Raw genomic sequence first — 13,382 nt, 5'->3', positions numbered from 1 at the left:
TTACACAGGTAGGTTCTCATCACTGCTGCAGGTCAGAGTCACTGAACTGCCCTCCACTACTTCACCAGAAGGATGGATGGACACTGAGACACTCTTTGGATGGTCTGCCATCACAAATGGAAAAAAGTTGTTTTAAAAAAAAAAAAAACAACAACATACTAGCAATTAAAACTAACCAGAATTGGCATCCAGCTTGGGGCTCCTGAGTGGTGCAACTGTCTAAGTAGCATCTATGCAAACTCATCAGGAGTTTGCGAGTTTGATCCTTGGTGATGCTACAGCCATCCATGGCCAGGGGTCCAAGAGAGCACAATAGGCCTCGCTCTCTCTGGGTGGGTAGGTTGCCCCCCCCCCACATCTCTCCCATCACACACTGTGATGCTAGTCAGCGCAGGCGTCTGGTAAGTGATGTAATAGGAATGGTAGTTGACATTCAGCTCAGCGCATTCAGCTCAGAGGAAAGTGGCAGTTTAAAAAGATGTGGTGGTGCTTCACAGATCTCAGAGGAAGGCTGGTGGTATTGTGTGACTGGGGGAGTCCTAACTAGTGGGTGGAATTGGGGAGAAAATTGGGGGAAAAAAATAGAATGAAAGAAAAAGTATCCAACTGACACTATTGCCTAGATCCACAGGACCACTAAGGTTACATGAGCACATGGTCCTTCCCTGTACAGCTAAGTGAGGGATCAAGTGTGGTTCTTCACAGTTGGGTTTGCATCACTGCGGAAGGTCAGAGTTGTTAAACTGCCCTCCACTATTTCACCAGAGGAACAGATGCACACTGAAGTGTTAATAACATTAATGAAATGTTACAATGGAAATATGTATAATTTCACCTCTTAACATTCCAGGCCTATTACATACTAAGACTTATTATTCAATAACTAATGGAGTTATACTTATGATATAGAAGTATGTAATAAAACCCACTTCTCGTTAAAAAAAAACTAGAAGTGGTTTTTCATGTCAGTAGATAATCGAGCAAGTCACCATTTATAAACATGTTTTATTGTGTTTAAATGCTATTTTTTGTGTGTCATTTGTACCAGATTTATTGCTACTCATTTTGGAGAGGTGTGAATTGTTTTTCACAGGAGGGGTTGTCACCCCTCCCCTTTCATCTCGCATTGCTCGCAGAGTCACAACATTTCGCACACAGACAGACAACCGTGTCCTAGTTAATCTGATAACAGAGTTACATTAACAAATTTTATTTGACTCTATTTATTAAAAATACACTAGTCTATTTCCATTTTGTGGAGTGGTCATTAGTGGGTTAGGGGGTCATCAAGTTTGGACAGAAAAAAAAATCAAGATGTTCTAAAGGTATTATCCTGTCTAAAGTAGGCTGATGGGAAAAGCTGAGGCCTGCAGAAAATCATAAACTGATGAGCCTAACTTTGTTGCCAGTTTAAGACCACACCATTGGGGTTATTTGAGATGTCACATATTGCATGTCTTTAAGTGTTATGATAGTAATACAAAGCATGTGTCTTAACATCTGTCATAAAATGTGCTAAGTAGAATACACTAAAATTCTACTTAAGCTGGACCTACAATACACAATTTTTTTTTTTTCCTGATTTTAACTCTGACTTGCTCCTTGCAACAAATTTTCACAATCTGAAATGATTTTCCAGGTCGGGAGCTCGATCAGAAATGACTGATACGCCATCAGTCATTTCTGATCAAGCTCCCGATGATCTGTTACAGAAATGAGTGAATCTTTAGCCTCCGATCAAACTCTGAAGTGATCAGTTTGCACTTGTGCTACACATAAAAGGACAAACAGGTCCATATATATATACATGTGTGTGTGTGTGTGTGTGTGAGACAAACTGCATCAACTTCAAAAATGATACTATGAAATTATAGGTAATGGTAACATGACACTGTTATATTACTTTAAAGTCTATGATTAGATGAAGAAAGTAAGAAAGTTAGAAAGTGACCTCGTCATTAAGGATAAAAAAAAACACAAAAAATACTCACATCTGACTCTGAGCTTCTGAGCAGCAGAGCGGAGATGTTGATATCCTCTTACAGCACAGCTATAACTGCCTGCATCCTGACTGCTGGCTGTCTGCAGGTGGAGCTGGTTGTTCTTGATGGTCTTTGTGGTTAAAGGACGTCCATTTTTGTACCAGATGAATTTTGGGTCAGTCAGACTGCAGGTGGTTTTACATGTCAGATCTGCTGTTTCTCCCTCTCTCACTTCTTTAGGGGTTTCCACATGGAGGCACATGAGATTGGCTGCAGTTTCTTCTGCCATTTTCCCAGGAATATTTACTTGGAGTTCTGGGAACAAGAAAAAGACTTCCTCTTAAAATTTTCTGCATGCTTCAAATTAAAAGCAAATAATATTTCCAACCAGTCTACCAAAATGTTCTAGATTCTACTGAATGTTGCCACTTAACACTGAATCAGTGCTTCAGTGGATTTTAGCAAGACATTTGTCTGTGTTTTATTTAATAAAGGACTGCATTTCAATTGAAATATGAAACTTTCTCTCTTTCAAACATAACGTTCTCTTCATACCCACCATACTCAAAGTAAACCGCATAATAAAAACACAAATCCTGTTCCAAAAATGTTAGGACAGCATATGAAGTAAAATCAGAGAGCAGTGATTAATAAATTCTGTTTTACTTGTACTAAATTGAAAACAGTACAAAAGAAAACCCTTTTTTTTGTATTGTTATTTTTATCATTGTTGTAAATATATGCACATTCCAAATATGATGCCTGCACAACATTCCAAAAGAACTGGGAAAGAAGCATGTTCACCACTATGCTACATCATTTTTTCTATTAACAGAATTTAATAAATGTGTGGGGACTGAAAACACAAATGATACAGTTTTGAAAGCAGATTTTTTTTGCCATTCTTCAGTTACACAAGTCTTCAGCTGTGCAACTTAATGAGGCCTTCTTTGCCATATTTTTACACTTTATAATATGCCACATGGAATTAGCATGGATGTTCTTGAAAAAGACGGCATCTAAAAGGCAGCATATGTTGCACCAAAACATGAATCTCCTGTGCTTTACAAATGTATACAACGCTCTTAAAAGTCATTGAATTTGTCTGGATTATACATGACACTTGTTTTTTGCTGTGTTATATTTTATTTCAAAAGATCCTAAATTAATTAATTCAAAATGACAGTGTATATATAAAGAAAATATTCTGTGACAAAATGTATCTAAAAGCTGTTTGCACATATATTCAACCCCATCTGCTTTGGAAGATCCTAGTTTACATAAATGAAATATACTGCCTTACAAGTGTATTCTCCTTATTGCAAACTGTATTTCTTTTTTAAAAAGGTTCACCTTATCTGGTTAAAAGACCACCTTAATTCACTATGAATCTGAACAAAGACTCCAAGTAATGAAGGGCAAAATGCATTCTAAGGAAATTAGGGTATAAAGCTATACAAAATACGCAAATCAGGCAAAGGCTACAAAATAATACCCAAGCTTCGGCTCTCCTAGTCAGTACTGTTGCATCAATTGTGAGGAAATTGAAGCTGCATACCATCCAGACACTGCCTAGACAAGGCCGTCCCTCATGATTGATTGTTACAGCGTGAAAAAAAAAAATGCTGATTCTGATGTCTTTGAAGGTTGGCTGAATATTTATTTTTCTGCTGAGGCCAGTGCAAGGGAAGAATGCCTGAGGCAGAGGCAAGCCAATAGAAGAGGGCTGCATGCTAGGCTAAAGATTAGTGCTACCTCAATGCTTGCCAATGTCCACCCTTCTGAAAACAAGCTGGATAAACTCAGAGCCAGGCTAACGTCACAGTGCGAAACAATGGACTGTTGTGCTCTTCAGTTCTGATGCTGTGGAGTTGCCAAACTGGACTGTGATGCAGTTGGTCAAGATGCTCATCACTGTGCACCTGCAGAGCAAGTTTCAGAGTAGCTAGTTTGGAAAGTTGACTCTCCTCAGCCACCTGAAAAAATGAAGGCATTGTTGGGCGTTTTTGATGAGGTGTTGACTGACCAGGTGAGATCCTCAGCTGTATATACTCTGAGGAATTTAAAGCAGTTCACTTTTTCCACCATGGCCCCTTCAATGCTCAGAGGTGTGTGCACTTTGCTCCCCTTCCTGAAATTGATAATCATCTATTTGGTTTTGCTTACATTGATGAAGAGACTGTTGATGGTGCCCTACTCTGTAAAATGTTTAACCTCCTCTCTCTACTCCGCCACTTTATTATTAATGAGGTCCACTACTGTTGTATTGTCAGCAAATTTCATGATGATTTTGGAGTTGTGCTTACCGATGCAGTCATGGGTGTACAGGGTGTACAGCATGGGTGTTAAGACACATTGTTGTGGACAGCCTGTGCTGAGAGTGAGAGTGGGAGAAGTGTGGTCACCCATTCTAACAGACCCATTCTAAGAGGCCTGCCGATGAGGAAATCCAGAATCCAGCTGCAGATTGTGTGACTTCTTGGGCATGGAGACCAGTTTAGAGGGAATAATTGTGTAAAATGCTGAACTGAAATCACTGAACCAGCATTGTTATGTATGTGTTCTTGCTCTCATGAGGTTGCAGTCTTTGGGATGGGTGTCTGTTCACGTGGTAAGCAAATTGAGTTCTGGGGATGCAATTCTTAACATGAGTCAGGACTAAGGAAAGACTGTGGTTGACTCCAAGTCTCCAGGGTGAAAACTGGGTAGTGCAGTGGAGTCCTGGTGGAGGCTAAGTGTTTTGCACTAGTTTCCAATATCCAGTAAAGTCTGTCAATTGTCGACAAGGTGTAGTTTGCTCATGTTGGGCTCACAGCAAAAATAGACTAAATATACAAGTAAATAACAGAAAATTGTTCATTAGTAGGAGAGGTAGCCCAGCTGCTGATATCTCCAGTGCTGCTGGAAATGTAATGAGACTGGAGCACACATGGGAAGGGATCTGAGACCAATTTCTCCATACAGCATCTCTCCAGGTCCTTCAGATTCTGAGATCCATGTTTATGGACTCTCCTTTTCAGCTTATCCTAAAGGTTTTGTGAGGGGTTTATGTCAGGGACAAAGTAGATATTGATGCAAAAGTAACGCAGAGGACCACTTTCATGCAGTCAGCAAGGAAAACATGTGTTTCCTGTACAACTTCCTTTTTGCCACTTGCAGTATGAAACAAACTATTAAATGGCAATAAAGTTTCAATTACAAATCCAGCACACATAGTGATGGATGACTAAGGCTGCATCCAAAGCTGTATACTACCATACTATGTCAAAAATAGTAGACCACCAATAGAAGTACATCTCGTTTTGCTCATGTTTACCAGGTTGCTTCATTATTTGTAGAGGGCACTGTAGTCAACAATTAATGCAAAGTGTTGCCATCCTAAACAACTGTTCTGAAAGCAGAGTCAAAATATTTCTCAAGAACCTAAGAGGGAAAGTGGAAAGCATTTTCTCCTGTCCTCTGAAATATAACTGGCTAGTGCATTTAAACTGGCCCAACTGGAGCTCAGAGTTGCCCTGTGATCCATCCAGTAATAATCCTGTCATTACAGTATTAACAACAGTGGCCTGACCAGAAGGTTAGTTTAAAACAAGGCAGAAGTAGATTTCAAGTGTCTCAGAGGTTTGTAAAATAATCGGCATGTAAAATAATCGCTTTGTCCTAGTATGTTAAAAATTTTATCCTTATTATTTCATTTACAGTATTCGACTTGAATAAATCTGATAAAATTGCTTATTACCTATACTTAAATTAAGTATTTTTTTAGGTTGAACTGATGATATATTGACCTATACAGACATATGCAAATGTTTGAACACTCCTAGGTAAATTATATATATGATCTTCGTGCTCAAACACACCACCAAATTAATTTATTATCCTAATTTAATTTTTGATCAGATATTTGATTTAATGTTTAAATTCTTCTGTTTGTCAGGACCAACACGATGTTGTATTGCTGCCAGAGGGACACAGAGAATAGCCAACCAAACAGTAGCAGGAGGCACTGCTGGACCAGCCTCTGCCACCAGAGGGAGGCAGAGAGCAGCCTCCTAGGCAATCACTGGCATTCACACCAACTGTGTGAGCTCTACTTAAAGGGGAACTCTACCAATTGTTCAAAATTTCTGCGTAATTAAATGGTTAACATGTAAACAAAGTCATTGAGAGTGGTTTGATGTATAAAGCTTACAGAGAAAATTACAGAGTCAGAATTGTCTATAGTGGTGTTGAAAGGAGCCAGACACCTAAAGAGCGTAATTCTTCTAAAATCAGAAAGTGATTACACAAAATGGTTATGAATATGCTGCCTGATGGCTGAGAAATTATTTTCTGATAGTTTTGTGATAAAATTATGGCCTAAAATGTCTTGTTAATCCATTTATTTTAATCTATTCATTGTGAAGGGGTACATGAAGGGTTTTTGAGGAAAAGTTCCCCCCGAAAACTTATTTTTTCAGATGTTACACCACTTTAATACCATCAATATTGCATATGACTCAGAAGACACATGAATATTCACTGAGGGTTTTGGACAGTAAATAAAATGGCTATATTTGTGTTGTAGACATTGTCACTCCTGGTTTCTATCATTAGAAAAGAAATCTGAGTGTGTAACTTTCTCTACAACAATTTTACATTTTGGAATTCCTCTTCAAGGAGAGCTCTCTCTGCACCTTGTGCTCAGTTTTTAGTCTTGTTTCTTTTAAGTTTGTTTCTGAAGTCAGTATTCGGCTCTGCATCTGGCTCTAAATCAGCTTCTTGTTAGTGGCTCACCCAATAAACTTGCCTTCCAACCCCAGAGTCTGGGATTCACAACAGACATGTGGCGGCCAACCCATCACAATCTTTTAAATCTATATTTATATTTAAATAATAACTTGTTTTCTTGAGATTTTAAATTAAAACTTTTTTAATGAGTTATTACTTTACTAAATTGAGATACTAATTTAACAGAATATTTGAGAAATTCAAGAAAATGTCATTCTGTTTCAAAACGTTTTTCTTTGGCTGGATGAATGAGCTAAACTTGAGTTCTGAACCAAGTGCATTAAAATTCTTTTTTTTTTTTTCATCAAAGTCTAAATTAATGTTTTTGAGCATAACCCAATGCCAGCCATTAGTGTTAAAAAAATAAGACTTATTAAGAATAAGATAAATACATAACAAAATATTTATTTCATTTTTATGATTTTCACTTTACTACATCACTTGAGTATGGCAGCTAGCTGTGTGTAAACATTTCATGATGACTGGACCAACAGAAATGCTTGGAATAGAAGTTCTTAACATTTACTTACACTGAAAGTAAAGACAAAATGTAAAGTCTCTCTTCTGTAAAGTTACTATTTGTTACTACTACATGCTGCCATCTAGATGACATCTTTTTCAGTGATATCCCTGCTTGTTTCAGCAAGACAATGCCAAACCACATTCTGCATATTACAACAGTGTGGCTTCTTAGTAAGAGAGCGTAGGTCCTAGACTGGCTGCCTGCGATCTAGATCTGCCCCCACTGAAAATCTGTGGCACATTATGAACACTGAAATGTTTTTTTCCATGGTGAAATGGCTATTTGATGGTTCTACATAGCAGCAAAAAGGGTTCTGCTATTGTTACAAACTTGACATCGTAACAAAAGCAGAACACTCATTGTTGCTATATAGAACATTTTTCAAAAAGGTTCTATATAGCACCATATATTCTCATATATACAATTCTCCATCAATCTGAAGAAAGATTTCACCAGGCAAAGAACCCTTTAAGCATGCAAATGGTTCTTCTAGTGTTCATGGTTCCATATCGAACTACTGTCTTTACCAAAGAACTCTTGTAGATCAAAAAGATGCAAATTATTGCCGGCTATTTTATTTTTATTTACGTTTTTCTACTGTCCCAAGTTTATTGGAATTAAGTTTATACCACAATTGAATCAGTAAGCAAAATTTAGGATGGGGTACTATTTGTCCGTTTGAATTCTTGTGATATAATGTGTAGGAGTCTCTTCACAGAGTCGGAGGAGCATTCACTAACCTGATGTGAGCAGAATGAGGAAAAGGAGGTGGCAAGACAGACCAGACGCCATCTTGATTGACATCTCACCAGTTCATATGCCACCTAGAGACACCGCTTTAAATGGCAATAATCATGATTGTTCTGTCAGCTGAATCACAAAATCATAGTTTATCATCTGATGCAATTATGAAACGCAAACATCCAGCACAGAAACAGTCCTATGCAAAAGCCTCAGGCAGTCATTAAAATAGTATAAAGCTTTTTTTTTTTTCTCAGCAGTGTTTTTGCATGGAGGGACTCTATATATAATTTAATTATATAAATAAACAGAAATATATTCATATGGATTTGTTCAATTCCATCTGTAGTACCTGATTCAACCCTTTAAAATTCCAGGCTTATAACATAGTTAGGTGTATTATTCAGTAACTACAGAGACTTTAATGCAAACTGGCTGAGCTATTCTTAGGTTATAGACGCGGGTAATAAAACTTTGGTGGGCCCTGACCATTCAAGAGGTTAATTTAATGAAGGATTGATCAAATAAACTAGGTAGCCTCTTTCAAATTCATGCACACTAATTTGGAAATTATTCAGCCAACAAATCAACACATGTAATTCCTTAATTTCTAATGGTTTTAAGTTTTCACAAATGAATGCAAATGAATGTCTGTAAAAATTGCATCACCATCAAATCTTACACTTTTGCACAGTACTGTATGACATCAACTAAACCTTTAATAACTGAAGCAAATGACATGCAAACTGTAAATGTCATGCACTTACATTCCTTCTGTTAGATTTGAAAACAATAAAAAATGTATGATAATGTATGATGAAGAAAGCAAAAAAGTTAAAACACTATGAATGCATACATATCATAAGAATATTACTTGTTCATTAAGTTCAAGGATATTTGTTTAGATTTATAAAAAATCTTCAAGTTGACTGTAATTTTGACTGATTATCCCAAACACTTACCTCTACTCTACTTGTCCGCTGACAGAGTTTAAAAGTGATATATGAGGATGTGTTTAGCACCCATATACCCCCAGTTCCTGGTTCTTTTTCTGTACCTGTATATCCTGAGTTTGGGGACTGGTCTGACCCACACTATGGTCAGGACACAGGATTGAAAAGAATATGCAGCCAAAATATTTTGACCTGTGTTGCTCTAAACACATAAGGCAGGATTATTTTCTGTTATTTGGACACTCAGTACGGAAAAGTCAGAATGTTTTGAGGCAGGAAGTGGTAAAAGAAACCACGTGGTTACCTTGGAGCTACTCAGCCAGCTGTGACATGATAACCACACAAACATATAAGTGTAATAAAAACAAATAGATGTAATGTGATCATGTAGAAGAGATGTGGACTAAAGACCCTGTCCATGTGTCACGAGGCCTGCGAGGACCAGTCTATACAAATGGAAAGTGTGTTTTTCAAATGTTACCAATATGTTTGTAGTATATGGGCTGGTTTCCTAGGCTACATCCCCAGACTAAACCCAGACTAATAAGGGATTTTGGCAGCACTTGAATTTTACATACTGTAAAATAAATAGGTGCATATGTGGTTTACTGGCACATACTTTGCATGTACATGGTCATTTACATCAAAAAACTATTAAATACTTACCGCTGCACTTACTCAGTATTTATTATGTAAATATGAAGTACTTACATTTAATTTTCTGGCACATACTTTGCACAGACTACGTAACGTTATTAAAAGTATGAGGTTTGTACAACAATACTTACTCAGAAGTTTGATATCAATAGAACAACTATCCCATTTACAAGTAACCTACTGTTCAAAGGTTTGGAGTCAATGTTTTCAATAATATAAAACCACTTTGGGGCAAATAAATGTTTAAAATGATATTTTATGAATGCTAATCAATTACAACTTTGTATACAAGTTTGTATAATTACAAATAGTTAGTAGAAGTAGAAATGTTAGATGTGTCCAGAATGATGAATAGAACTGTACATGACTCTGAAATAACAGCCTGAGGTGAAAATAGTATCCATAATATCTTCTGGTTCACAGGCAGATATCTTGAAAATCGTATATATAGGTAATGACAGTATACTACTTATCCTTGATTACAATACATAAGATTTTAAAAAACATTTCATCTATTTAGATGAAAAGTGATTACCTACTTTTAACAGTACAATACTTTTAACATTAAATTGTATTCATAGTGAAACAATAATTGAAGTTATTGTCGAGACCAAGAGCTATGTTCCTCCTTGCCCAAAGCTCCGACATATGATAAATCAAAACTATTCTGTGCTGTGGTTTTGTTCTAATTATTGTTTTTAATCACTTACAAAAAATAAACAAAAATAAAATAAACAAAACTAAAAAAGGGTATTCAACCAAAAATAAAAGAAAGCAGAATAAAAGACTTCAGCCGCTGAGTTCTTGTGGAAGGGAAAAAAAGGCTTCTTCTTTATTTCAGGCACAGGGTCTCGAGAGACCCCAGCTGTGCAAATACAGTTTTCCAAACAACAGTTTGTATACCATTTATCTGGGGTAATGTGATATCCCCCCGCCTCACTTCTCAAATTTTGATATTAGCTCATTCTCTAATAGGTGCATCTCTTCGTCCATCAATTTAGCCATCGCATGGTGAGCTCACTCCTCAAAACTGGCTTCAACAGGTTTTTACCAGCCTGCTCTACCTTTCAAGGTCAACTTGCCCCTCTCTTCACTGGGTCAGTAGGTACACACAGGGCTTTCTGTGAACCCAGCTGCTTTCCAGTGTCTAGAATCTCCTATGCAGACAGTCTAAGGCCTACCCCTTGTGAGAAAATTACTATTCTCTGTTAGGCAATACTACCTATTTGGTTATTGATTACAACATCTAATCTATTTGTTTACTGATTAAGGGAATATTTATTCGAAATCTCTGTCGTTATCATGATATAATGTGACTTTAGCCTTCAAAGGTTTAAGAGGTCCTGAGTCATGTTCACTCCTGGCAGTCCTTGCCCTGGCCACCAGAGACCCCTATAACCAGAATTCTGCTCTGGTAACTTCTGGCCATTCTAGCCTAATTACCTGCCATTTAGCAGCATGCTCTTTCCTCCTAGTGGCTGTGAAAGACATTTTTCTCTCAGACCAACACCATGGTTACTATGTGAAAATAAAAAGAATATATAGGCAGCAGATTTTGATCCATGTTGTTATATACACATAACTGAGACACGAGTATTTGCTGCCTTTCGGACACTCAGTGTGAGGAAGTCAGAATCTTAGGAATCTTAGGAGTTAACGTGTCTCACACTTACTATTAAAGACAGAACGTTTGGTCAAGAAAACATTTGGTAACTTCTATCAACTAATACTAAGCCTAACAGTCACCCTTTGCTTTTTCTGAACACTATCACAGGCAAAGTAGAACAAAGTAGAACAATGAAGACTAACACTTTATTCTTGCATAAACCAGAACACCAGCTGTGACACTATATATAAATGATAAAGTTCCATGTGATCAACTATGAGAGAAGTGGACTGGAGATAAACCCTTTTAAAAGTTTTATTACACACTTATATGATCTTAGAATAGCTCAGCTTGCATTTGAGTCCCTGTAGTTAAAAATAAATGTTACTATGTTATAAAATTTGGATTTTAAGGGGTTACGATTTGCCTGGGATGGCCTGGGATGACCAGTCTGTATAAATGGTACCCATTTTAAATGTCACCAATATGTTTGGGCTGGTACATGGGCTGTTTTCCTAGACCACTTCCCCACGCTAAGCCTAGACTAATAAGGGATTCCAGTGGTGGATCACCACATTACAGTTAATGATTAGGTATATAATTAGTCCATAAGTAGGCTTAATCCCTATCCAGGAACTGGCTCCAGGCTTATCTGAAAGGTGGGTACCACAGTTCAGTCAGAACAGTAAGAGTTTTAACATGCTGACTTATTAGCTATAACATACATTAATGAAATAGTGAGAAAATGAGGATTAATACACATTATATTTGAGCAGTAAGTGTTTATTTGCTCAGATAAGAGCTCTAATATTAGAATAAATACAAATAATATTAATACAACAAGTAGTGGTTTTATGTATGTCAAGAGGTTGGTAAGAGTTCTCCAATTGCACACAAGGTATAGGATTCAATAGAGACCTAATGGAGCGTTCAATAGGGATTTCACTGATTGACTGTGTTATTCTAGTAATTTGAGGCCAACAATAAAGCGCTGAACCCGTCCTTTTACTGACATATGTAATCAGCAAAACAATCAAACAAATTATTTATTGCCCTTGATAAAGGACTCTAGGGATTCTACACAAAACTTAAAAAAAACACCTCACTATACCTTAGGACAGTCACATCACCTCTAGAATAGGAAAACACAAGAACAGATATTGAGGATGTGACACCTTTCATGTTCACCTTTATCTTCCTCTTTCTGGGCACAGATACACCAAGATCAAGCTATGCCATAAATATGTCATGGCAGATGCCATATGCTTTCCTGAGTTGTCATGACAGATTTTGTTTAGCAGTTTCATGTCCTCCTTAACGGTAATAGTCAAATGGCATAATGTTTGAGGTCATGGCACCTTATGTCACATGCAAATTTTTGCTCAGTGTGCTCTAGTTAAAATATATGTTATGACAGTTACTGATAGTGGTAACATGACACTGTTGTATTACTGAACAAACTCTACTCTATTCAATCTAACACGGATTAAATAAGTGTTAACATTACACACACACACACACACTAAATTGAGTTCCCCACATTTAAGGGGAGTAATAGGGTGAAGTAAAAATTTACAAAGCCTTTAAAATGTACCTGGTGCCGTTTCCAGGATGTAATGACACCATAAGTATGACAACACAGCTCGTTTGGGAAGATGAATAACACTTGAATATGACATGTCTTTGACATCTTATCAGGTGGTAGAAAAATTTTGGAATGGAGTGTTTTGAGGGTAAGTACATGCTGTCCATTAGACTTTAACTGTCTGGGTTTGACGAAGATGCTGGTGCATCAAATTAGATGTTTCTCTGTGTTTCTACTAATATCTTTGCAATAATCCTGTGCATTAATATGGTTCAAACAGTTCCTGAATCTGTAGAGTCGCTCTTTCGATCCCATCTTATCATGAGACAGTGGTGTGTAAAAAGTTCGCAGCTGCTGAAGTTATTTGCGATTTTGGAAAGCAGCGATGAGGATAAGATTTATCAACTATCTTATTCACACACTGACATGCCAAACATCACGGGACAGGAACCAATATTTTGCAGGACACCCTCTAGCCTGGTGAAGTGCAGCAACTTGATGTGGCATTGATTCCACAAGTGGACAGACGTCTGGAGGGATGTTGAGCCATGCCATCTGGATAGCA

The 13,382-nt window shown here is 37.3% G+C and overlaps 1 protein-coding gene across 1 annotated transcript; it reads right to left on the bottom strand.

Annotated features, from left to right (window-relative positions):
* Positions 1 to 8,999, bottom strand: LOC118797703 (B-cell receptor CD22-like). The gene is made up of 4 exons (XM_036556973.1): positions 8,979 to 8,999; positions 8,016 to 8,111; positions 1,992 to 2,297; positions 1 to 104 (listed from the first exon to the last, which is right to left on the bottom strand). The coding sequence occupies exons 2-4, from the start codon at positions 8,077 to 8,079 to the stop codon at positions 1 to 3; spliced, it is 474 nt and encodes a 157-aa protein (XP_036412866.1). The 5' UTR covers positions 8,080 to 8,111; positions 8,979 to 8,999.
* Positions 9,000 to 13,382: the final 4,383 nt, after the last annotated feature.

The sequence above is a fragment of the Colossoma macropomum genome, unplaced genomic scaffold, assembly GCF_904425465.1.
Source record: "Colossoma macropomum unplaced genomic scaffold, Colossoma_macropomum, whole genome shotgun sequence".
NCBI lineage: Eukaryota > Metazoa > Chordata > Actinopteri > Characiformes > Serrasalmidae > Colossoma > Colossoma macropomum.
Note: the sequence above shows the minus strand (reverse complement) of the source record. Positions and strands in the feature narration are given on the sequence as shown.

Coding starts and splice junctions, on each gene's coding strand:
- LOC118797703 (XM_036556973.1), bottom strand. CDS start 8,079: ATGTCAATCAAGATGGCGTCTGGTCTGTCTTGCCACCTCCTTTTCCTC. Junction 2,298..8,015: donor CCTCATTCTGCTCACATCAG/GTTAGTGAATGC, acceptor TCTTGTTCCCAG/AACTCCAAGTAAATATTCCT. Junction 105..1,991: donor TCAGAAGCTCAGAGTCAGAT/GTGAGTATTTTT, acceptor TTGTGATGGCAG/ACCATCCAAAGAGTGTCTCA.